Source organism: Elephantulus edwardii, unplaced genomic scaffold, assembly GCF_000299155.1.
Source record: "Elephantulus edwardii isolate Elephantulus edwardi_28Jun2011 unplaced genomic scaffold, EleEdw1.0 scaffold00027, whole genome shotgun sequence".
Taxonomy (NCBI): Eukaryota; Metazoa; Chordata; class Mammalia; order Macroscelidea; family Macroscelididae; genus Elephantulus; species Elephantulus edwardii.
In genome coordinates, this window is record NW_006399777.1 from 17,783,660 (window position 1) to 17,809,339 (window position 25,680).

Genomic DNA, 25,680 nt, shown 5'->3' on the forward strand with positions numbered 1-25,680 from the left:
TTGTTGTTGTTGTTATGTGTCGAGTCGCTAAATAAAATAAGGGGAGAAAAAAAAGAAAAAAATCCTCCTCAGTGGGCCAATAGGCAATATCATGGTAGATGGAGAAAAAGATCAATATTGCCAATTATTTCATTTTACTTGGATCCACAATCCTCACACACGGTAGCAGCAGCAGTCCAGACATCAGGAGATGTGCTGCACTGGGGATATCAACTATCAAGCACCTCTCCGAAAGTCCAAAGACCAAGGACGCCAGTTTAAAGACTCACGTGTGCCTGATCCAAGTCATGGTACTTTCCTTTGCTTCCTACGCATCTGAAAGCTGGTGATAAGGAAGGAAGGCTGGAGAAGAACTGACGCCTTTGAACTGTGGTGTTGGAGAAGAGTACTGCATATACCGTGGACTTCTAAAAGAACAAACAAATCGCCCTTGAAGGAAATGCAACCACAGTGCTGCTTAGAGGTAAGGAGGCTGAGACTCCATCTTCCTTCCTTCAGGCAGATTCTCAGGAAGAATCAGTCATTGGAGAGAGACATCATCCTGGGAAAGGTAGAAGGTCAACAAACGAGAGGAAGACCCTCAATGATATGGATTGACACAGTGACTGCCACAATGGACTTGGGCATTGCAGGATGATGTGGATAGTACAAGACAAGGTCAAGTTTAGATCAGTTGTTCATAGAGTCCCTATGAGTAGTAGTCAACTCAAAGTTACCTAACAATAATAACAACCTATGACAAAACATGATTTCCTTTCTTCTAAGCCATTGGCTGAGCCAACAGATTTGCTACCTTGAACTAGTGGACAACTTTAATGCAAGAGCTGTTTGTCATGACCTGTGGCCAACTTCACACCATACTTTCCACTATCATTGTATAAGTACCAAAGTCTTGACTTTCTCCCTGTCTAAATTGTGTCTTTATCATAACTGTTTTTACTTGAAAGGAAAGGGAATGGCATATACAAGCTCTTTAGACACTCCAAGAGACCTTATCTCGATGGTAAGTCATCATGGAACTAAGTCATCTTCTTGTCTGTGTTCACGGCTCACAAGATATAAAATCCAGAAGCCCTCCACTTACTGTAGTTCTCGGCCAGGACAGGCACCAAGCCACACTTGCCCGCTGTCTCCATAAATCCTCCGTCCAAGCTCATGGCATCAGCATCTCCTTTCTGAGGGTAAAAATCAGACTGCTACAGTGAGGCCACTCCCCCACTCACCAGTTCCCAAAGGTTTCCATGACATTGGCCTCCTGGTATATGTCCACATAACTACCCAAAGCTTCACTCACCCTCAGCTTTGACCATGGAAAAGATGGAGACTAGAGAATTGGACATGCCTTTGGCCTTGCTGACCCGGAAGTGATAGACCAACCCAAGTGGTGCTCCCTGGATGCCCGCCTGTGCCCTCTGAGACCCCCAATCAGTCCTGAGCAAGCTCTCACTTCTCTTCTTGTGGCCACTGTCACTCCCTCAATGAGCCACACAACTAGGACCAGGGGCTGCTCTTAATCTGTTTAAAATACACTCTTAACCTGTGTAAAATACACTCTTAACCTGTGTAAAATACAGGTTATATCTCTTCTCTCCAGATGATGGAAATAAAACTTGTGCCTGTAATTCCATTAACACTATACTCAGAGCTCTCTCACTATAAAAATACAATTAGGGAGCTCTGGTGGCCTAGTGGCAAGAAGCTGCACTGCAATCACGGAGGCACGCGGTTCGAAACCACCAGATGCTCTGCCGGAGAAGGAGGGACAATCTCCTGTACCAGCCAGATCTGATTTGACGGTACACACCACACACAAACACACACACACCCTCCAATTAATTTTTCATATTTGCATTATTTATCAGCAATTAACTAATTTAAATAAATTAATTTCTCTATCAACAGACGAAGGGGGAAAAATATCCTAAGATACAGATAAGAAAATTTGAGATAAAATACTCTTTGCTTTTAGCCTCTATAAATTGATTATAAAATAGTAGCCATTTTAACAGCAAAAACTAATCTTAAAAGAGTCCTTATTAAGGGAAAACTTATTTAAAAAGTGTCATTCTTGAGGATCTAAGGGGGGGTGAGGATGGGTGAGGGGGTGGTTAATCATCTTTTTTTTTAAAATTTAGGTTGTTTATTTTTCATTTCAATGAACATCTACAGAGATTTTGGAATTCCATTCATTCATTGTTGCACCCTTCTCCCTGCACAAACCCCCCGCCCCTTTGCTCCTCTCCTTGAAAAGCAAAAGAAAAACTCCCACATAGGTACACAATCCCCCCCCCCGCACCTTCCCAAACCCCACCCCCTACCCCCAAATATAATCCACTCTGCAACCCTCATAATCATCTTATTGTTGTTGCTCGCCTTTGAGTCTAGCACGACTCATAGAGACCCCATGAACAAAAGGCCTCAAGCCCCTCAACAACCATCAGAATTTATCAAAGTTGATAGGGTTTCCAGAGGCATATTGTTTAGGAAATGGATGCTACTCCTGCTTCCGAAGGTCACACAATTTGATGGTGGAGGGAGGAGTGGGTAAAGGAAATAGGAAAAAACCTGAGATATCTATCTCTATCATCTCTATCTCTATCATCTCTATCTCTATCTCCCTTACTGTGTACAGTTCTTCTCAGTTATTGCCTCATTATTCCGCACAAAGCCCACTAATGTGGGCACATGGTGATAATCTGAAGCTCTGAGAGGTTAGACATTTTGTCCAATAGATGGTGTCAGTAATACTTAAACTTTGTTGTTGTGTGCCATTGAGTTGATACAAGTCAGGAACCCTATGAAGAACAGATCTGAACCCTGTCCTATCCTGTGCAAGTGTCATCATTTCAGACACACTTGAGCACATTGCAGCCATCACCATGTCAATCCACCTGGTTGACACAGTAGAAAGAAAGGGGTGTCTTCTTATCCTTTGATCCTCCAGCTTTCCAAGTATGATGCCCCTTTCCAAGGCACATTTCCCTCCTTTAGGGAATATACCCAACGCATGTGAGATGAAGCTTCTACCATCTTTGCCTCCAAGAAGCACTCTGGCTGCATTTTTTTTTCTAAGACACAACTGTTTGTTCTTTTGGCAGTCCACGGAATGTTCAGTATTCTTCTCCAACACCACAGATCAAAGGTAGTAATTCGTCTGTCATCTTCATTCATTGTCCATCTTTCAGATACAAAGCAAGTGACTGAAAAGACCATAGCTGGGAACAGGTACACCTAATGTCTTCAAATTGACTCCACTGCTCCTCAGCAATCTGGAGAGGTCCCTGACAGCAGTCTTGCCAAATGCAATGTGACTTTTGATATCTTGACTGCTGGTGACAACAGTGTTGATTGTGGATCCCAGTAAGATAAAACCATTGACAATTAATTTCTCAACTTTAGGTCTTAATGTCTGTACCACGGACCCTCCAGACTACTGCTTACTCCCAATGACCAGCTGGTAGTTTGAAAACTGCTGAGAGCACTGGGCCAACAGAACTCCAATGTAACTTGCTGTTAGGTGCCATCAAGTCACCTGAGACTCATTGTTGGAGGGTTTTTTTAGATGCTGCTGAGCACAACTTGTGGTGACCCTGTGAACAAAATATCTGAGCCCTGTCCTATCCTGCGCCATCCTCACACTTCCTGACACACAAGAGCCCATTGCAGCAGTCACCATGTCAGTCTACCTGGTTGAGGGTCTTCCTCTCCTTAACCAACCCTTCACCCATTCCAGCATCATGTCCTTCTCCAAAAGATAGCAGCCTCTAGCAACAAGCTTAAAGTATGTGAGGCAAAGTCTCATCATTCTTGCCTCCAAAGGGCACCCCGGCTGTACCCTCTCCAAGACACATCTGTTTGTTCCCTTGGCCATCCATGGGATGTTCAGTGCTCTCCTCCAACACCACAGCTCAAAGGTGTCAATTCTTCTCCTGTCATCCTTATTCATTGTCCAGCTTTCAGATGCATAGCAAGTAATCAGAAAGACCATGGCCAAAATCAGATGCATCGTAGTCTTAAAACTGACATCACTCCTCAATAATTTGGAAAGGTCCCTAACTGCATATTTTTCCCAATGCAATATGTCTCCTTATTTCCTGACTGCTCATACCAACGATGTTAATCCAAGCAAGATGAAGCTGTTGACAGTTTCAATCTCCTCTCCATCCATCATGATGTTGTCTATCGGTCCAGGGGTAAAAATCTTTGTTTTCTTGTTATTGAGAGGCAATCCATACTGAAGGCTGCATTCCTTGATCTTCTCAACAAGTGCTTCAAGTTCTCCTTACTTTCAGCAAGTAAGGTTGTGTCGTCTGTATAACATAGGTTATTGATGAGTCCTCCTCCAATCCTAATGCCCCATTCCTCTCATAGAATCCAGCTTCTCAGGTAATTTGCTCAGCATTTAGATTGAGCAAGTATGGAGACAGGATACATCCCTGACACACTCCCGTCCCAATTCCAAACCATGCAGTGCATATTATTATACACAGTTATACACTAATAACTTAAAGACATCCTGGTGGCACATGTCTGCTAAATGAAAGATCAGGAATTTGAACCTACTAGCCATGCCACAAGGGATCGGATGATCTTTGCCCATAAAGTTGTTGTTATTGTCATTGACAGGAGCCGTCAAATCAAGTATGACCCACAGCGACCCTGTGAACAACATATCAGAGCCCTGTCCTATTCTGTGCCATCCTCACAATTTCTGACACACTTGAGCCCATTGTTGTAGTCGCTCTGTCAATCCACCTGGTTAAGGGTCTTCCTCTCACTCACCCTTCACCTTTTCAAGCATAATGTCCCTTTCAAAGGAATAACCTCTCCTAACAACATTTCCAAAATATGTGAGATGAAGCTTCCTCATCTTTGCCTCTAAGGTGCACTTTCACTGCACCTTCTCCAAGACGTACCTGTTTTTTCTTTTGGCAGTCCACAAAATATTCAGTACTCTTCTGCAACACAATAAATCAATGGCATCCTTTCTTCTCCTATCATCTTTATTCATATCTAACTCTCTGATGTTTAGCAGGTAATGGGAAAGGTCATGGCCTAGATCGGGTGCACCTTAGTCTTTAGTATGACATTATTGCTCTTCAAGACTTTGGAGAAGTCCCTGACAGCAGACTTTCCCAGTGCTACCTATCTCCTGATCCTGACTGCTGGTACCAAGGGCGTGAAGTCTATAGCCAATGAAAACTTATAAGGCAGTTCTACTCTGTCCTATCAGGTTGCTAAGAGTTGAAATTGACTTCATGACACACAACAACAACAACAACAACAGTGTAATATATGGATATAGTTTATACATCACATAACTAGGGACCTCTGAAAAACTGTCGGAGGGTCAACTGTAAGTCAGTTACACCTCAAAGGAACATAGCAGCAATGTATTTTTTTATTTTTATTTTATATTATTATTTTTTTAGTGTGTACTGTCAAACCGGATCTGACTGGTACAGGAGAAGATTGCCCCTCCTTCTCCAACAGAGCATCTGGTGGATTTGAACCATGTACCTCTGGGATTGCAGTGCAGCTTCTTGCCACTAGGCCACCAGAGCTCCCGGCAGCAACGTATTTTAAAGGTATGATAATGATAACATTAAAGCTCAAACAGAATGACAAAGCCCTAGATAGAAAGATGTTCAATGTCATGCCATCTATGAGAGCAGGTGGTTTGGAGAGCAATACAAATATAGATAATTAGAAATTGGTTTAATCCATTTGTCAGAGGTACTTGGTTTAACTCCTACACAGGTATTAAAACATTTTAAATGAATGCTCCATTACTTAGGAAAGGATACCAGTTGTATTAAATACTTTAAATAACATAATAATAAAATTACGATCACAACTATCATTTATTGACTGGTTAATATATGTTGTTGTTGTTGTTATGTGCCGTCGAGTCATTTGCGACTCATAGCGACCCTATGTACAACAGCCCTAAACCCTGCTCTATCCTGTGCCAATCGCACTGCCTCTGACACACCATCCCGATTACCCCAGTCACTGAATCAATCCACCTCATAGAGGGTCTTCCCCTCCTGCGCTGTCCCTCCACCCTCCCAAGCATGATGTCCCTCTCCAAGGACCTGTCCCTCCTTGCAACATGCCCAAAGTATGTCAGACGAAGCCCCAGAATCCTTGCCTCCAAGGAGTAGCTTGGTTTAACCCTCTCCAGGATGAATCTGTTTGTTTTCTTGGCAGTCCATGGTAGGCAATGTTAATGCACTCAAATGAACTTAAAAGCTTAAAACTAGCAAATTTGGAAGACTGTATAAATAGGAAGCTTTTAATCTAATGACTTGGTTCCAGGGAGATTTACCAAAATGAGAAACTTATTGTTTGCACAATCTCTTAAATTTGTCAAATTTCATTCTTTTCAAACATTTTTTTCTAACCATAAGACTTTATTACTTGCTAATGTTTTTATGTGCCATTGAGTCAGAACCAATTCATAGCTGACTGATCTCGCAGTGGGTTTTCAGAGGCTGTAAAATTGCACAGGAGGAGACCAACTGACCATCTTTGTCCCTGATGTGGAGGATTCAAACCACAAAGCTTTGTGATGGCAGTGGAACGCCTTGCCACTAGGCCATCTGAGATCCCTTACATACTTGAAGAGAAATGGAAAGTTAGTAACAACACAACTCCCTAACTCAGCAGTTAAGTGACTATTTCCTTTCCATTTCTCAACCAGTTTGACAGTTTTTTATAACCAGGAGAGAAATGGAATTTATGATTAAGAATTGCAAAGGGCAGGAATTCAACTTAAGGCCCTCCCCAGACAAATGCAGGATGTGTAAGCCAAAGACGGGGAAGGAGTGAGACTCGCTCATGATCCTAAAACAGGGAGTAGCTTTGACAGCTATGATCCCAAAGACGGGCAACTTGAGTTTGAGGTCTCATATCCACCTAAGACAGGCAACATCCCATACTTTATCATATTAAGAGGGAGGAGCTGTCAGGAGCTGGCTAACCTGCAAAGCAGGATCAGCGATGCATTGTAAAAACAGCAGGACCACTCATCTTGGCTTGACCATCCTTTCTACAGTAAACAACTCCAGGAAGCAGTATGCTAATGAATAGGGAGGGACCAAAGGCCTCAGAATTCTAGGAATGTTATACCTTCTTGTTTTCCAATAGATATCATAGGATATCCCGGAAGATGTCTTTGTTTTGTGTTGAGGTCTGGGAATGTTTGATCTACCAGTCAACATCTCGGACAGATAAGAGAGAATGCAATTACCCCTGCAGGCAGGCATGTTCCTAAGACGTGTGTGTGTGTGTGTGTGTGTGTGTGTGTGTGTCTTTGCCAGAATATTAAACTTGCTATTTGTCAACCAAAAAAAAAAAAAAAAGAATTGCAAAGGGCAAAGGAGCTCTGGTGGCCTAGTGGCAAGAAGCTGCACTGCAGTCCCAGAGGAACATGGCTTGAATCCACCAGATGCTCTGGTGGAGGAGGAGGGGCAATCTCTTCCTGTACCAGTCAGATCTGGTTTGACAGTACACACAGAAAAAAATAATTTAAAAAAAAATTAGAATTGCAAAGGGCAATTTGCAATCCCAACCCACACTGGTGCTAACCACGCCTTTGAACACTTCCCCCACTTCCCGCAGCCTTGGGCTGGGCACCCCTCAAGTTCCCTAGATCTCGGGGCTGGGGCACAGTGGTTCTAGGTCTTGGACTGGCTCTGAACTTCTTTTTGGACTCCAGTCTGTCCCGGGTCTGGATGGGCTGCACGGGACATGTGTGTTTGCGGCCCTGCAGCTGCTGGGGTGGTGACTGGAAAGGGGGAGTTCAATGCCAGACTTGGCAGAGGGGCATCTGTGCCCGGACGTGGAGGGGGGCGCTTCCTACCGTGATGGCAGCCAGACAGTCCTCGGTGGCATCCCTCGTGGTGCACAGGATGGCACCTCCACTCACCGCACTCCAGTGGTCACACTTGGCCTTCTCCTCCTGGCCCACGGCGCACCACCGCACCTTCCTGGAGGCAGCGGCACCTAGGACGAGCAGGGAAGGGCCTGGGTGCTGGAGAAACACCAAGATGGGCCTGAAGGTTCGCTGCCAGTGGCTGTGGGGTCCTCACTGACCGTAGTCAGGGTGGCTTGTGACATTCCCAGGACAATTCCTTCTTCCCTCTCCCCCCCCCCAAGGGAATAGAGACAACGGGTGGGGTCGAGCAGAGTTCCTGTGTTGGGTAGTGTTGTATTAAGTAAGAGACACACTGAAGGATTACAGGTGGGGTTCTCTATTCACTATACAGCAGGGGGCCCAGAAATGCAGCAGGCTCACCCACTTTCTGGCATTGGCTCGGAGGTTTTTATGCCATTAACTTGCCTTTGTCAAGAAGACAAAGATTCTCACCACTGGGCCAATTAGCAGCATCAGGATGGATGGTGAAGAGACTGAGATTGTTCACAGCTTTAGTCTGCTTGGCTCCACAGTCAACACTCGCGGCACCAGTAGCCAGGAAATTAAAAGATGTATTGCCATGGGAAAGTCTGCTGTTAGGGACCTCTTCAAAGTACTGAAGAGCAATAGTGTTACTCTGGAGACTAAGGTGGGTCTGATACAGGCCATGGTCTTTGCGATCACTTGTTATGCATCAGAGAGTTGGACAATGACGAAGGAGGATAGAAGGAGAATTGATGCCTTTGAGCTTTGGTGCTGGAGAAGAGTATTGAGGGTACCATGGACTGCTAGGAAAACAAACAGATTCATCCTGGAAAGGGTTAAACCAGGCTGCTCCTTGGAGGCAAGGATTCTGAGGCTTTGTCTGACATACTTTGGACATGTTGTAAGGAGAGACCGGTCCTTGGAGAGCAACATCATGCTTGGAAGGGTGGAGGGACAGCGCAGGAGGGGAAGGCCCTCTATGAGGTGGATTGATTCAGTGACTGGGATAATTGGGATGGGAGTGTCAGAGACAGTGCGATTGGCACAGGACAGATTAGAGTTCCGGGCTGTTGTATGTAGGGTTGCTAAGAGTCACAAGCGACTCAACAACACATAACAACAACAAACAACAACTTGCCTCGCTTCCAGTGTTGCACTACTTGGGCCCAATGTTGAAACATTTCACCTGGCACAGTGATACATTCAAGGGTACGTGGACTCATACTGCTGTAGAAACACTTCACTGGCACATTGATACATGAAGTTCAAAACATTTGAACATTAATAGTTACTGTTCTCTGGAAGCAGAAGTGGTATCTACTCCCCAAACAACTTCTGGAAACTTTATGAACTTTGATAAATGTTTATAGTTGTAGAGGGGCTTCAGGCCTTTTGTTTATAGGGTCTCTATGATCGTGCTTTTGCTTTCTGTCCATCGGACAGAAAGCGATGCTACCAAACCAAAGGTGGGTGACTTTTAATCCGCGGCCCTCGGGCCTGTCTTTCATTGTTTTTGTTCAGACATTCCTCTAGGTCGTATAGCCCTGGTGTGTCCACTTGCCATACAGCGGTCACTTGTGGTTGCTGTGAGGCTGAACACTGTGACACTGATGTGTCAAGTGCGTTAATGGTTGGTTACCCAATGCGGACAGAGATTGGGGTGGAGCTCCCTGATTAAAACAACCTTGGAAGGAGGAGTGGCATCCACTTCCATAATAGTTTGCCTCCGGAAACCCTATGAACCTGGAGAGAGGATGAAAGCATCCAAGTGTCCAGGACTCTCCTTCATAGGGTCGCTGTGAGTCACCTGCGACTCGACGGCACTTAACAACAACAACAACAATGATCGTGCTCAACTGGAAGGCAATCAACAACAGTTACTGTTCTGGGTGGCAGTCCAGGACAAAGCTTTAGGACTTGGGGGAAAATTTCCCTCCCAGGGGTTTAGTTGTTCAAAGGAAGTGCTATATAAAATGGAATATGTTTGGCTCCTCGCAGGAGCCTAGAAAGTCTCAATCCACGGCCCCAGGGCCCCACGGCCCAGCCTCACTGCTCAACCTCATGGCTCTCGCCCACCTCAGGCCTCCACACACCTTCCCTTAGAATCCGAATGGCTTCACTGCTCTCAGATCCCAGGTACATCAGAGCATCCACCTTAGGGGGCACCCTCACAAAGCCTTGGGCAGCGTCTGTGAACAGCAGGTCCTTGCCATGAGGGGAGCCAAAGAGCTGGAACTCTGTTGCCTTCTTGTCCTTTCCAAAGTGCTCCTGTTCAAAAGAGAAAAGGGAACCACGAAGAAGGCATGATGTCAAGCAAGGAAAGCGGAATAGAGTGAAGCCCCCTGTTCAAGGCCCTCCAGAGCGGTCCAGGTGTTCCCCAGCCAAGCCAGTGTCCACCTGCATGGCCTCTGGGAAAGAGCAGGGATGTCCCTGCTGGGGCTGTTGTGTGCTATTGAGTCCAAACTGACCCTCCAGCAGGTTTTCAGAGGCAGTAAATAGTCACAGGACGAGACTGTCCATCTTTCTCTCATGAAGCAGCTGGTGGATTCGAACTATGTATCTTTGTGTGGGCAGTGTAACTCCTTACCACTAAGCCCCCAGAGGCCCCAGGGCTGCCTCTAGACCTGAACGAAGGCACTGGGAGTTGTGTGTCAGGCAGGGCGCCCTCTCCAATGCTGGGCTGCTGCTGTGTGTACCCTCAGGCAGGCAGTCACTGAAGCTTCAGTGCAATGGCCTCCTGGGCAGTGGGATGGCGGGTCTCCTTGCCCAGCCTCTGGCACTGCAGTCTCCTGCCCCTGGGGCCGGAGGTCAGGAATCCAGGGTATCTGCCCCTCTCAGGTTGCCCCTGAAGGACCAGCTGAAATAAGCAGCCCCCTGCCTTTTCTGATTTCCATAACATGAAGGACCCTCTGCCTAAGGCTCCCGTGATGGGCGCAGAGCCATTCCTCATTGCTGGTGATGTCCTTTCAAATGTCCTGTGCGAAATGGCACACAGCTAGGAGGCATGGGTATCTCAGGGCTCAAGAATCTCCCCAGAGAGCTCAGCAAACCAGTGCCTCTACCCTTTGCCAAGTGCCCAACCGGTGTGCCCAAGGTTGTACTGATTCCCCCTGGTGGTAATGCACATGCGCACTCAGTGTGTGTACCCCTCACAAATCCAGGAGGACTCGAGGGCGAGTCTCTGCCACAGCATCTGTTGTCTATCATGCTTGGAAAGGTGGATGGTCAGCAAAAGAGAAGATCTTCAACCAGGTGGACTGACACAGTGACTGCAGCAATGGGCTCAAGTGTGTCAGAGATGAGGAGGACGGCACAGGACAGGACTGGGCTCAGATCTCCAGTTGCTCATAGGGTCATTATGAGTCATACCTGACACAGTGGCACCTAACAAGCGTCTACAAAACGCAGCTAAATCATCTTACCGGGAAGTGGGTGATGTGGACCATGTCTCTCTCTCCCGCCCTAGCCTGTGTTCTGAACACAGGAAAATCTACAGAAGGGAAAAAAAAGCCCATAAACCCCATGGGGGACCATGACGCAGGAGGGGAGGAGGCAGATGAGGATGGGAGGAAGATACCTGAGCCTTGCTGAGAAGCTCCCAGATCAAATCTTCCTTGCCATCCACACTTCGGGCCACGACGGCGTGAGACGGGACCCGAGCCAGGTGGCATTCCTTGTACTTATCCACTGGCTTCCGGGTGTTGTCTGGACACAGCAGCTCGTACCTGTCCCTGTCGGCCTTGTCTGGCAGGTTCTCTGAGGAAGGAAAAGCCCAGGTGAGCTTCTGTAGGCAGAAACCATGACCTGTGGTGCTCTGTTCCTCGCTGAATCATGGTAGTTTGGGCCTGAAGACGACTGACAGCGAATCTTTTCCCAAATGCTTAGACAGGTGAAGGGCCAGTGGCCTTGGGAGAGGAAATGCCAGTTCACTCACTATCTTATGTCCAAAACTGTGCCTGACCCAGGGTTCCTACAACCGTCTCTCTTGTCTGTGGCTCTGTTAAAATGAACAGTGATAGGTGCTATGCTGCAATCCCAAAGGTACACAGTTTGAGTCCACCAACTGCTCCATGGAATAAGGATAGGCAATCTCCTCCCATGCATTTCACTGCCTCTGAAAACCTGGTGGAGGGTCAGCTCTGGGTTGGCTCTGACTTGATGGCACACAACAACAACAACATTGGAAAACTCTAGTGGCCTAGTTGTAAGAAGCGGCACTGCAATGCCAAAGACACAATGTTCGAATCCACAAGCTGCTCTGCAGAAGAAAGATGGGCAATCTCTTCCCATGCAATTTACTGCCTGTGAAAGTCCCCTGGAAGGTCAGCTATGAGACGGTTCCAACTTCACGGCATATAATAGTAACAACATACCACATCTAAGATGGCACTGAGAGTACTGCTTCCTGTAACCCTCTCAACAATCAGGAAAGCCAGGAATGAATATGATAAACTCATTGTGAAATGAGGAAACTGAGTCTCAGATTGTTAAGATAAGTTTCCAGACTCTTTGCCAAGTTGAGACTTATTTGCATCCCATGAACTGTCAAAAGAACAAACAAGTCTGTCGTGGAGAAGGTGCAGCCGGGGTGCTCCTTGGAGGCAAGGACAGTGAGGCTTCGTCTCCCATACTTTGGACGTGTTGTTAGGAGGGGTCAGTCCTTGGGAAAGGACGTCATGCTTGGAAAGGTGGAGGGTCGGTGAAAGAGAGGAAGGCGTGCCAACGAGAGGGACTGACCCAGTGACTGCAGCAATGGGCTCAAGTGTATCAGAGATGAGAGGATGGACAGGTTCAAGCAGGGTTCAGATCTGTTGTTCGTAGGGTCACTCAGCTTGATGGCACCTAATTACAACAGGACAAAGCAGTTCCCCCCGCCCCCCCTCCCCCCCCCGCACTACAGCAGAGCTGGGGGCCGAGTGCTGTGAGGAAAGGCCGAGGGAGGGTAGAGGGATGGAAGGAGGTCTAGGAGGCTGGCAGGGCAGTCCCCAGGGACAAAGTGGGCTCTGAAGGTCCAGTGAGGAAAACGGACTCATTAATTTATGAGCCACTGGGGTTGCATAATGGAATGTACTTGGGGCTGTGGGAGGGGTGCGGGGGATTGTGTACCAGGGAGGGAGTCTTTCTTTTACTTTTGAAATAGAGGAGCAAACTGGGGGGGGGGGGGGGGGGGAGGGCTGGGCAGGGAGAGAAGTGCAGCAATGAATGAATGGAAATCCAAAATATCTGTAAATATTCATTAAAATTATTAAAAAGAAGAAGAAAAAAGAAGGGCTTTGGGACTGACAGCATCTTATCATAAAAGAAATGGAGTACAAGTAGGGTATTGTCAAAGTGTTAATGAGGTTAAGGGCAAATACTGCATAAGACCATTATTGTAAAAATAGAAGGATAACTGGTAAAATAAGTATGGCATCTCAAGGGCGGAGGGCTGAAGATGAGTAGGGACGAAACCACAGGGTTGCACAGTTTGGTGGGTGAAGGGAGGGGTGGGAAGAAATGGGAAGGATCCGGGAGAAAAGACAGGGTCATGATGGGCAAGGTCCAGTGGTGATTAATTTTATAAAATATAATGCACGAGAATGATTGTATGAAACACAATGAGAATGAAGAATAGTGTGAAACACAATATATACAAACTTTGTAAGTAAACCAATTTTTTAAAAATTTAATGAGGGTTTTTTTGTCATGGGATAGTTATTATATTCACAGTATGAAAGGTTTGTTTTTTAATTTATTTTATTTCTTGTAATTCTTTTTTTACGTTTTACACTGGTTTACCCACAAAGTTTGCATACATTACAAACATTACATTATGATGTATGTTTTAAAGAAAATAAATTCCAAATTTTTCTCTAGAATAAAAAATTTAGCAAGTTAGAATTAAAGCAAAAGAATCAATATGATCCAACAGCTTCAGAAAGGAATCACTTATTCAGTTAAATCACCCAAGCTCACTAATAGCTAGAGAAGACACAAGGATGCTTTCTGTACCTAAAATCAGTGTATTGCCTCTCATAAAATTATCATTTAAGGACAACAGGGGAGGGAGCTCTGGTGGCCTAGTGGCAAGAAGCTGAGCTGCAATCACAAAGACGAATGGTTTGAATCCACCAGATGCCCTGTTGGAGAAGGAGGGGCAATCTCCTTCTGTGCCATTTGGATATGATTCAACAGTACACAACAACAAAAAAGACAACAGGGATCTTGCGTTGTAGCACACGAGTGACTTTGTCATAATTATTAGGAGTTGCTGAGTCAGTACCAACAAAACCCTGCTTGTTTCTGTACCATCCTCACAATCTCTGAGAAGCTTAAGCCTAATTTTGCAGTCGTTTTGTCAACCCATATTTTTTTCCAATATAGAAATAAAGAAAAATACGTTTATGCTCACAGTAATAATATTTCCTTGAAGAACACGCAGTACATCCTGAGACCATTATGAAAAGTATTTGCTTGCTATAGGTGTTTGAAGCAGTCAGGAGACAGGTCTAGGTAAGCATTCAGGAGAAAGTGATTAAATTAGGAATGAGTATTTCAATGACTAAGAGAATTTGATTCCTAAGATATTTTGCTGTATGAGTTGGTAAGTTCCATTTGAAAGTTCAGAAAATGTCCTTTGTGAGATGCATGGTTGCGTTACATTGGGTACTAAGCATAGTATAAACAACAGAAATGTTCCTCACACAAATATTCTCCTGCTGTACAAAAGCTCTTGGCATCTTTTTTCTCTTAATCCCTCCCTCCGCCAAACAACAAACTGCCTGACTTGGTGTTGATTCTGACACACAGTTCTCTGTAAGACAGAATGGAATGACCCATGGGCTTCCAAGGTGGTAATTGTTAGCGAATCAGAGAGTCATGTCTTTCTTCCCTCAGAGGGGTGGATGAATTCAAACAGCTCACCTTTCCCTTAGCCCTCAAGCACATTTAACTACTCTAAGGTGCACCTGATGCAGGCCATAGTCTTTGCAATCACTTGTTATGCATCAGAGAGCTGGACAATGACTGGGGAGGATAGAAGGAGAATCAATGCCTTTGAGCTGCGGTGCTGGAGAAGAGTGTTGAACATACCATGGACTGCTAAGAAAACAAACAGGTTTCTGAAGCTCTGTCTGACATACTTTGGACATGTTACAAGTCAGGATCAGTCCTTGGAAATGGACGTCATGCTTGAGAGGGTGGAGGGACAGCACAGGAGAGGAAGACCCTTGATGAGATGGATTGATTCAGTGACTGGGGTAAGTGGGATGGGTGTGTCGGAGATGGTGAGATTAGCACAGCACAGGGCAGAGTTGAGGGCCATTGTCCATAAGGTCGCTATGAGTCACAGGTGACTGGACGGCACATAACAACAACAACAACAGCATCACCAGTGTTAAGCTTACTCATCTCTGTTGTTAGGTGCCGTCAAGTACAACTAACAGCGTCCTTCTGAACAACAGATCTGACCCCTGTCCTGTTCTGTGCCACCCTCACCATCTCTGACATCTTGAACTAATTGCTGGACTCATGGTGTCAACCCACTTGGCTACGCATCTTCTCTTTTGCCATCCCTCTGCCCTTCCAAGCATGATGTCCCCTTCCAAGGAATAACCTTTCTTAGTAACATGCCAAAGGTGTGTGAGACAAAGCTTCACCATCTTTGCCTTCAAGGAGCATGCAGCTGCACTGTTTTCTAAGACATATCTGTTTGTTCTTTTGGCAGTCCATGGAATCTTCAGCACTCTTCTCGAACACCACTGTTCAAAGGCATCCATGCCTCTGGCTCCCTTAGTCATTGTCCAGCTCTCAGGTGCATAGCACGTGACTAGAAAGACCAGGGCCTGAATCAGGTGCACCTTAGTCCTCGCTCATGTGTAGATGCAACGAAACTTTCAGGAAAGAAGCCGTTCCCCTGGCTTGGGTGGAGCCCCATGTGTCCTCTAACACTTACCAAACACCGTCATGTCCCTGACGAAACACACGTCCCCGACACCATCCTGTACACACCTGTGGGGCGGGAAAGCTGGTCAGGCCGGGGACCACCGCATTGCCTTTCCTCTCTGTCTCCGGAGAAGATGCTCCCTGACTGCATACTCTGGATTTCCTGCTGCCTCCCCTCTGAGGACGTACCCTAACCCCAGGCTGCCAGCGTTCTGACCCCGGTTTCACGGGCCTCAGGCTGTTCTCACAGAAGCTACGGCCTTTTCTCTGAGGGGCTCACATCGAGTCACCTCAGCCAAGGCCAGACCTGAAGCAAGTAGAGGTTGTTTCAGAACAAGCCAACTTGCCAGGCAACTCTGGGGTGCAGGGTGGGGGTGAACGATGTGAGAGAAGGCCCTGGGATTGCCTCTTCAAAGGGAACAAAAAGCAACTTTAAACCAAAAAGAGGTTCAATTCTTCACACAGAGGATAAAGACTTGAGGTAGCCTGGGGTCTTCAGTCAGCTTCGCTCTGGTTTTGAGCTTGATCCTTGTCTCTGACGGGGGGAAACGGAGGCCTTTGGAGTGCTGAAGGAGAGAGATGTGGGTCCTGCCCGCCCCTACACACACACACACACACACACACACACACACACACACACACACCCCACCTCAGCAGGAAGACATGAGGAGGGTAGGCGGTTATCATCTCTGACCTACCCCAGGGCCCAGGCTGGTTTCAGTGGGTCTCAGAGTTCAGCCCTAAGGGTCCCCGGTTCAAACACAGCACAAGGGCACTCTGCAGAGACAAGAGTAGCCTCGGCGCATAGTGGAGTGGAACTGAGGGGAAGCATTGTAAAACAATGAAAGAATTTTCCCTTTACTTTTCAAAGAGAAGAGTGTACTGGGGGGAGGGGTGGGCAAGGAGAAAAAGTACAATGAATGGAAATCCAAAGTCTCTGTAAATTTTCATTAATAATAATAATAAAAGAGTAGCCTCGAGATGGTTGGAAACAAGGCTTGTCCATGCTTGTGGGGGACGTTGGCTCCTCGGTTTTACACTGATGCCCGGCGTGGAGCAGGGTGCAGACAGACCCAGGCTGCTCCCACGGCTCCTCCCTCCCGTCTTCAGAAGGGACAACAGAGAGTGTCACTCACCTGAAGGCGCCTGAGTAGCCGAAGTAAGGCTCCTGGGAGTTGCAGGCGCACTTGGCTGTCCCTGACCCCGCACACAGCTGACACAGGCTGGGGGAGCTCTTTGGATCTGCACAGGGGACGCAGCTGCTCGAGAAGAACTTGGACACCGCTGCTCAACAGAGAAGAATGGACCACAGGCGTGAGCCTTGTTCTGGGCGCATGTTAGAGCGGGGCAGCCCCTAACAGATCCACGGAGGTGCTGACACTTCCAAGGGTGGTCCACGGAAGTGAGGGTGCTCGGACTATGTGCATGCAGCCCACCTGAGCTGGAGACGGCTGTGCTGGGGCAGTGCATGGCTGGACCCCTGTGGGCCGGCCAGGGCGGAGAGCATAAGAATGTTTCTTCACTTTGTCCATTCCAAGTACAATGTGAATCAAAACTGCAGCCCACGAGCCACTCGCCTTGGTTAACCCACTAGCGAGGACTTGCAGGGGCACAACGAATATGTGATGGGGGGCCACCCTTCCCACCCTCCCTCACCTCAGGCCACAGTTCCGCCTGTCCCACCCACCTCCCTGAAGCAAGCACTTGCAGCAGCTCATGGCAATCCCTCTTCTGAGAATCTGTGGAGGAGCTGGGAGCCATGCCAAGAGCCACCACGTAACTGTCCAGAGAGATGTCCTGGGGTGCATGACCGCCTGACTCTGAGGCCAGCAGGGACCCCAAGGAGGGGCAGAACATGAGCTCAGGGCTGTAGCCCAGGCTCGAGCATGCCACCAGTGTCAGCGTCCCCTTATTCCTGTCACAGTCCAAATACAAATGCTGAATGAATGTTGGCAGGCTCCCAAAGGGGCACTTTTCCCAGAAAGATTTGGCATCGCCTCTTGAAGGCTGAAAATACCCCCTGAGGCTCATTCATATTGGCTATCCCAGCAGAAGACTGGATTACATAAATTGTCATATCTCCAGCCCACTCACCCCTTTCTTGCTGGTGTCCCACGCCCTGACCCAAGCTGTTGACATCCCGGTCACGGGTGCAAAGTGGGTATGATTCCTTCCTTCCTGAGCCTTCTGGCATTTCTGAGGGAAGGTTCCCTTTCTCAGTGGTGGCCTTGGTTAAGTCAAGCCACTGGGGTGACCAGGCATGCAGGACTATCAGGAGCTCAGAGGGACAGATCCAGGCATGTGGGGCTCGGAGATGCACTTTTGTTGAGGGAAGACTCCCAAGGGAATCCTATCTCAGGCTCAAAGCTGGAGATTTCCTCTTCCCCAACACCACCCACCCCGTATCACACATGCTCACCCCCATCGTAGAGAAATAGTGACCCTGTGACCCGAGGTGGCCGGTGTGGGCAACAGGGACAGAGACATCTGCCTTAAACACACTGGCCCTCCTGCCAGCTTACCACTCTCAATTGGCATGTGAGGCTCTGGCAGGCTGGAGAGAAGCGAGCTGACGGGCACGATCCACCCGGCGGACCTGCCCAGGCCCGTGTGGCAGGACTTCTTGCCTTGCAGCTGGTTCAGCTGGAAGCCACTGCCTTTCAGCACCACGGCCACGGCGTAAGCGTGGGTTTGTGGACCTGAAAAGGTACAGGGAGAAGGGGAGGGGCAAAGGAGGAAGCCTTATCATCACTAGTCCTTCTGGAGGGTAGCAAAAGGGAGCCTGGGGTTGTGGGGGGGGGGCATCCAACTGCCTACACCATCTCCCTTGACAAACACACAGAAGAGAAAAGAAAAACCACCCTTGAAACAGGTTGGTTTTGAAACACAAACCTTCCTAGTAGGAAAAGACAGTTGTCCCTTTTGAAGCCGTTTAAACCAGCCCCTTTTCCTGCCAGCTTTTCCAAACCAGGAGGGAGACAGGAGCCAGGCAAGATGTTCCTAAGAAGGCTGCCCGCTTGTGTGGCATATCTCGCACTCACCCCAGAATGGCTACGCTCACGTTAAACTGCCCCAGTCTTTTCACACTTGGTTTTCCACTGGATTTGGATTTTTTTCTTTTTTTTTTGGTTTCTTCCCAGAATGAGGGCAAACCGACTGCTCTGTCTTATCAAGCTGACAGAAGGCTTTTTTCCTTCCCCTAAACTAAGCTTTTGTATTGCTAACTTTCCCCCATCAGTCTGTGTGATTCTTAATTTCACTATGCACTGGGGTCTGTTTGTGTGGAAGTTAATACAGCTGCTTTCCCCCGAACCCCCCATCGTTGGTAGTAAATTTCCAGCCTGCTGCCACCAGTGCTGGGCAACCCGGTATCTTCTCCCTGGTTTGTAAGTTTCCTGTCCCAATAAACTAACGTCTTTCAGTTTGTTTCAGGGTCAGTTTTTTGTTTGTTTGTTTTTTTGGTTGCTTTTTTTTTTTTAGTCTATCTGCAAAGACAAAACCTGAGGGACATCCCCCCTAAGGAACCGAGCCCCAACAGAGCTTCACATTCTTTTTCTGCTTCTGCTCAGCTTCAGGAGTTCTGGTGCCCTAACTCTTAAAGACTTGCACTAACTAATAGGTTACACATCTATACATCTCTGGGACTTGGAATCCACCAGCATTTCTACAGGAGCCCACAGACAGGCCATTTCCTCCCACTCAATTTACAGCCTTGGAAACCCAATGGACAGCTAGGAGTAAGCTCTGGTCTGATGGCAAAGGCTTTTCAAGTTTGCTTGTTAAGTTTATACCAAAGGATTCTGTCCCCTTCCCTGCTTCTCCATCTGCAGCCCAGACAGAAGGTGAGGATGTGAGTGAAAGGATAGAGTTAGTTGTTAGATGCCACTGAGCCGAGTACAACTTATAGCAACAGACCTGGACCCTGTTCTATCCTATCCCATCATGTAAGGATGTCCCCAAAGTCCTGCAATTTGTAGTCAAAGGTAAGCTATGCTCCTACCCAATGACTCTGATGGGGAAAAAATATGAGAAAAAGATAAAGTCTTAGTCTTTGACGGCCCCAGAACCTTCCACACAGAAAGATGTAGGGCATGGGCTCTGCCATGCCTGCAGGTGACTTAACACAGCGAAGGGGTTTCCAAAGTTCCTGTATGTCTCCAGAGGTGGGCATCCCATGACTGTACCCCACTAGGTGGGTGATGGACCCCAGATACCACCTCCCCCTCACCCCGATCAAGCAGCACCACCAGCCAATCCTCCATTACCCAGGGCACAAATTCACAGCTTCCCAGCGAGAGCCAATCCCGTAGACCTCATGGGTTAGTGCCAGTTATATCAGTGACAACCGTGTTGTCTCAAAGGGCAAGTCCACCAAGAACCTGCCTCGTCCGTGGCTACAGCATGAGCACAGACACCTGGATCCCAGGAGAGAACTCACTGTCTCTGGAGCCGTAGAACTCAGCCACGATGGGTTTCAGGTTGTGCGGGGCCAGGCCTGCCTCATAGATCCACCCTGCTTCGAGGGTCACAGCATCTGCTTGCTTTGCCTGGAAGACACGAGAACAGACCACACTGAAGCCCCTCCTCAGAGGAAGACTTGCCTAGGCCAACTGTCAAGGAACACTCACACATAGATGGGGGTCACCACGAACTGGAATCAACTTAATAACAAATGTTGCTGTGTATTGTCAAGTCGGAGCTGACCCTGCGGCGGGTTTTCAGAGGCAGTTAATCACACTGGAGGAGACTGCCCTTCCTTCTCCGGCACAGCCGCAAGTAACAGAAAAATATATAACAGCAGTAGGTAGAATTCAGCAACCCCTTGCTACCTTTTTGTTCTTAACTCTCTTTCATATTGTCAATCCTGTGCTTGTCCTGAAAGATTTTATAACTATTTAATCACTCTTAAAAAGACAAAGAGCTGAATTTTGATTAAAACTATCCTATGAGTCGCAAGCGACTTGATGGCATGTAACAACAACAACAACAACAATTGTATGCAGTTACTCTGTAAGACTATTGCAAAAACAATACAGGATACTTTGTTGTCTGAGGATATAATTTGGAAGCAGAAGTGGCATCTCTCATATTTTTTCTTTTTATTAAAATTTATATTTACTAATAAATTTAGTTCCTTTGTCACAAAAGTTGTGAAATACATTTGTAACAGTACTTCAGGACTCTTGTATAATTTTTTTCCTATTTATTGTTTTTACTATAAATAGGCTATCAATTTTGAGCTCTTTTTCCTTAACTAATGTCTTTTGGCATATGCAGATGACACTAGTTTTGACGTGTTTCTCTTTTAGCAAACCTATTTATTGATTCAAAATAGTTATAGCATGCTGAGTGAAATAAATCAGACACAAAAGGACAACTATTAAAAAAGCAAAATATTCACCAAAGAAGACATTCAGATGGCAAACACATAAAGAAATGTTCAAAATCCCTAGCTCTCAGGGAGATGCAAATCAAAACAACTATAAGCTATCTTCTCACTCCAGCAACAAAATCCCATGGGGCTAAGTTCAACAGAACAGCAAACAACAAATGTTGGAGAGGTTGTGGAGAGACTGCAATACTTATTCATGGCCAGTGGTAATGGAAAATGGAATAGCCACTATCGTAGGTGGTCTGACACTTTCTCAAAAATTTGAAAATAAGGAGAGCTCTGGTGGCCTAGTGGCAAGAAGCTGCACTGCAACCCCAGAGGTATGCGGTTCAAATCCACCAGATGCTCTGCCGGAGAAGGAGGGACAATCTCCTCCTGTACCAGTCAGATCTGATTTGATGGTACACACACAAAAATAATAATAATAATAATAATAAAAAATTTTAAAAAATAAAAATTTGAAAATAGAAACACCATTTGACCCAGTAATTCCACTACTGGGAATAAACTCCTAAGAAACTAGAGCCATAGTTTAAAGATAGAAATGCACATTCATATTTATTGCTGCATTATTCACAATAGCAAAGAGATGGAAGCACCCCACATGCCCACCAGCAAACTAATGGATAAAAGAAAAAAAATAGTGCATTTGCACAATGGAATACTACACAGCACTGAAAAACAACGAACTCATAAAACATTACACAACATGGATGAACCTGAAGGACATTATGCTGAATGAAATACTCACAAAAGGACAAATACTGTATAACACCAATGTTACAAAATAGGACTGACTTGGTGGGGGGGAGCTAAAGAGATAATAGGAGAAGAGTAGATAGATAATGAACACTACATTGGAACAGATGAGAAGAACTGTCTCATAGAAAATATGATTAGACAATAGATGTACAACATCAATTTAGAACAAGAGGTGCATTGCAAAGTAGACTTGGGGGGAGAATGATAGAGATAATGAACAACAATGACTGAATTAAAAACTAAAAAGCTGGCGAGCTCTGGTGGCCTAATGGCAAGAGGCTGCATTGCAATCCCAGAGATGTGCAGTTCAAATCCACCAGACGCTCTGCTGAAGAAGGAGGAACAATCACCTCTTGTACCAATCAGATCCGATTTGACGGTACACACATAAAAAAAACCAAAAACAAACAAACAAAAAAAAACTAAAAAGCTAAAGAAAAGTTAACAGAATGAATTATTCTTCGGGCAGGAAGATAAGAAGGAAAATCTTCTTATATAATAAAAAGGAAAAAAAGCTATAACCACATGACTCATGATTCCACTTCTCTTTCTAGGCATGCAACTAAATGAAAAGGTACTGAAATTGTTGCTAATTCCTTTTTTGTATGCATTTATTGTTATTATTATTATTATTGTTAGGTTGTTGGGGCATCCTAAAAACAGTACTTAGTAATAGTAGTGATATTGAAACTTCTTATTTAAAAAAAAATTTAATTGTGATTTTAACAAAACTTTACAGAAATGTAGATTTTTCACTCATTCATTGCTGCACATTTTCCTCCCTACGCCTCCCCCTGCTCGCTTTTTTGTCTGTTTGTTTTGTTCGGGGGGTTTTATATTAGTTTGCTCACAAAGTTCATGTACATTGTGTTTCACACTATTCCTTATTCATGTTGTGTTTCATACAATCATTCCCGATGTATTATGTTTTAGGAAACCAATCACCATTGGATCTTACCCATCATTACCCAAACTTTTCAGGTCCCCGCTGGAAAAGTGTGAGAACAAAAGTTTACAGAATACTCCGGGGCCTCCAGAAAAAGAGACAAAAAAAAAAAAAAAAAGGACTAATAATCCAGTTACAAAACAGGCAAAGATACTGGAGCTTCTTGTTTATTTCTGAGTCTTAAGAATTTTTTTTCCTTCAGTGTAACTAACGCTGGTTCTGCTTTAATACAGATACTTTCATGGAGCTTGGCCTCTTCTCTGCCCATCACTTGATGTTTTCTCTGTCTTTCCTCTGTCCTTTGCTTCACCTGTCTTTTCTCTCCTGTCAGTGGAGGCTGGGCATCTATGTCTCTCTACACTCAGCGTCCATGCACTCTGAGGTCTATGGATTGCTTTTTTCTCCCTCCAACATGATCCATTCCTGCAGGACAGGGATGCTCTGAAGCAATGTACAGCTTCTGTCCCACCCTCCTCTGGACAAGAGACTTACTGCGATGGCCTCGATGCACTCATGGTAGGAGGCTTTCTTCTCACAGTTCACAAAGGGGCCAGTCACTGGAAGGACTTTGATCATATTGTCACGGAAACTGGCGCATTTTCTGGCCTCGTGATCTGACACGGTGCACCACGTCACGGTTCTTTCTGGGACAGCCAGACACAAACCTAGGGGAGAGGGGTCAGAGGTGTAAGTGACATCTACACTCACCTTTCTCTGCTTGCAGTAGAGGTTAAAGACATAGAACTGGACCAACCATGTATGGTAGGCTCTGCTGGCCTGGCTTCACGGCTCGCATAATCAGGCATTTCCAGGGCCAGTTCTACGTGTTTGCTTTATCCCTGTTAAAAGCATCCTCAAGAAGTTGAGAGAGTGGAGGGTCAGAGCAGGAGAAGAAGGCTCTGGGTGAGATGGATTGACCGAGGAAGGTCAGGGCACCCAGAGATCTTCAAGGAATAGGGGTGCTGAGGGAAACAGAAACCTTCTTTCAGAACTGGCAGCGAGGGAGGGCCTTATAGCTGAGAGCGCTGGTACCCTGCAGTCAAACTTCTGGCTTCTTAAATTATAAAAGAATAAATTATTGTTTGTTGAATGATTCTTCTGTGTTCTCTCTCTTATAGTCGCTCTGGATAAGTTACAACCAACCCCTCCTGCGCTCAACACCTTGACATTATTTGACTAACAATAGTGTGATTGTGTGTCTGTCTTTTGTCACCAGAGTTCCAGGCATTGATGAAAACTTGCTACAGATTCCAGCCAAGAAGGAGGGCATGCGGGGCAGGAGCAGAGAGAGCCTGTTTTAGTCACTGGCATCTAAACCAAGAGCCAACTGGGTAAATGGACTTTTGGGCCGAGCCTCCCATTGCCAGGCAAGGAGATGGAGAGAGCAAACAATATGATCCCTCACCAAAAATCCAAGCCCGCTGCTGTGGAGACAATTCTGAATCACCACTAGTCTGCAGCACAGAGGAGACTCTTCCCTTCGTGTCTCCTGTCAAAAGTTTTACAGTAGCAGAGTGGCTGGTGGATTCAAACCACCGACCTTTTAGACAGAAGCCCACTGTTTAACCTACAGTGCTACCAGGGCGCCGTACTTGGGAAGAATCTGGAAACAAGACCAGAGGGAGGCTTCACTCTGGTTTTCTTTGATGTTGCTGGATGATGCTGCGCTCTTCTTTTCTGACCACCCCCTGGTCCAGCGAGGTTTACTCTGTGACCCCACGTGACCATGTGGAGGTCGTAGAGGGGTCATTCTACTGCTCTTGCCTACCCTCCTTCTGTCCTCCTCCTCCAGTTACTACCTAATTCTCATATATAGTATCATGTGCAGTAGAAATTACTGACAAACAGCCTGAGATGCAACAGAGCCAGGACTGGGCAGAATTGGTAGTTGTTGATAAGCATGAGTAAACGGACCCTGCAGTGTTACCTTCCTCCTGATTTCTCCTAGAACATCGAAGGAACATCTCCTCATCACGCCAGTGCATGAAAGAGCCTCTGTATCCATTTGCAGGGCTGTTACCAGTGATAGTACACCTGTGCTTAGATCGCTGCACTAGGTGGTTGTTTTTATTGTTACTGTTGTAGGTGCTATTGAGTCAAGTTCAACTCACAGCAATCCTACAAGCAATCGATCTGAACCCTGTCCTATCCTGTGCCATCTTCATCACCTCTGACACACTTGAGCCCATTGCTCTAGTCACTGCGTCAATCCATCTCAAAGGTGGTCTTCCTCTCTTTCCCTGACCCTTTCTCTATCTTTCCAAGGAACATTCTCTCTTAGGATCATGCCCAAACTACGAGAGATGAAGCTTCGCCATCTTTGCCTCCTAGAAGCACTGTGGCTGCACCTTCTCCAAGACATTATGTTTGTTCTTTTGGAAGTCCATGGGATATGCAGTGCTCTTCTCCAACACCACGGCTCAAAGACATTAATTCTTCTATCATCTCTGCTCATTGTCCAGATCTCAGCTGCAGAGCAAGTGATTGAAAAGACCATGGCCTGAATCCAGCATGCAGACTGACATCACTGCCTCTCAGTGTTTTGGAGACATTATCTCATTTCGTGTTCACAGGAACAGGGTGCACGGATGTTTGCTGCTTAAAGGTGATTCCTGATGAGCTAATAAGAAAACCAGCTCAGAGGGGTAAAGGGGGCACCCAGATCCATAAGCAGTGGGCAGGTAGGTCTGATTCCAGGACGACTGTTTATCCCCTTCGACTAGTGTTTGTGTGTGTGTGTGTGTGTGTGTG

At 46.3% G+C, this 25,680-nt stretch overlaps 1 protein-coding gene across 1 annotated transcript in view; it reads right to left on the reverse strand.

The window, feature by feature from the left end:
• The window catches only part of LOC102852311 (inhibitor of carbonic anhydrase-like), a 64,785-nt gene that overhangs the window by 38,057 nt on the left and 1,048 nt on the right, over window positions 1-25,680 (reverse strand). The window contains exons 2-11 of the mRNA XM_006883423.1: window positions 23,422-23,594; window positions 20,268-20,376; window positions 18,352-18,528; window positions 16,966-17,113; window positions 15,840-15,895; window positions 11,484-11,662; window positions 9,998-10,174; window positions 8,749-8,758; window positions 7,868-8,010; window positions 1,085-1,175 (exon numbers count right to left, since the gene is read on the reverse strand). Coding sequence (XP_006883485.1) covers window positions 1,085-1,175; window positions 7,868-8,010; window positions 8,749-8,758; window positions 9,998-10,174; window positions 11,484-11,662; window positions 15,840-15,895; window positions 16,966-17,113; window positions 18,352-18,528; window positions 20,268-20,376; window positions 23,422-23,594 — 1,263 coding nt within the window. The remainder of the gene's footprint in view (window positions 1-1,084; window positions 1,176-7,867; window positions 8,011-8,748; window positions 8,759-9,997; window positions 10,175-11,483; window positions 11,663-15,839; window positions 15,896-16,965; window positions 17,114-18,351; window positions 18,529-20,267; window positions 20,377-23,421; window positions 23,595-25,680) is intronic.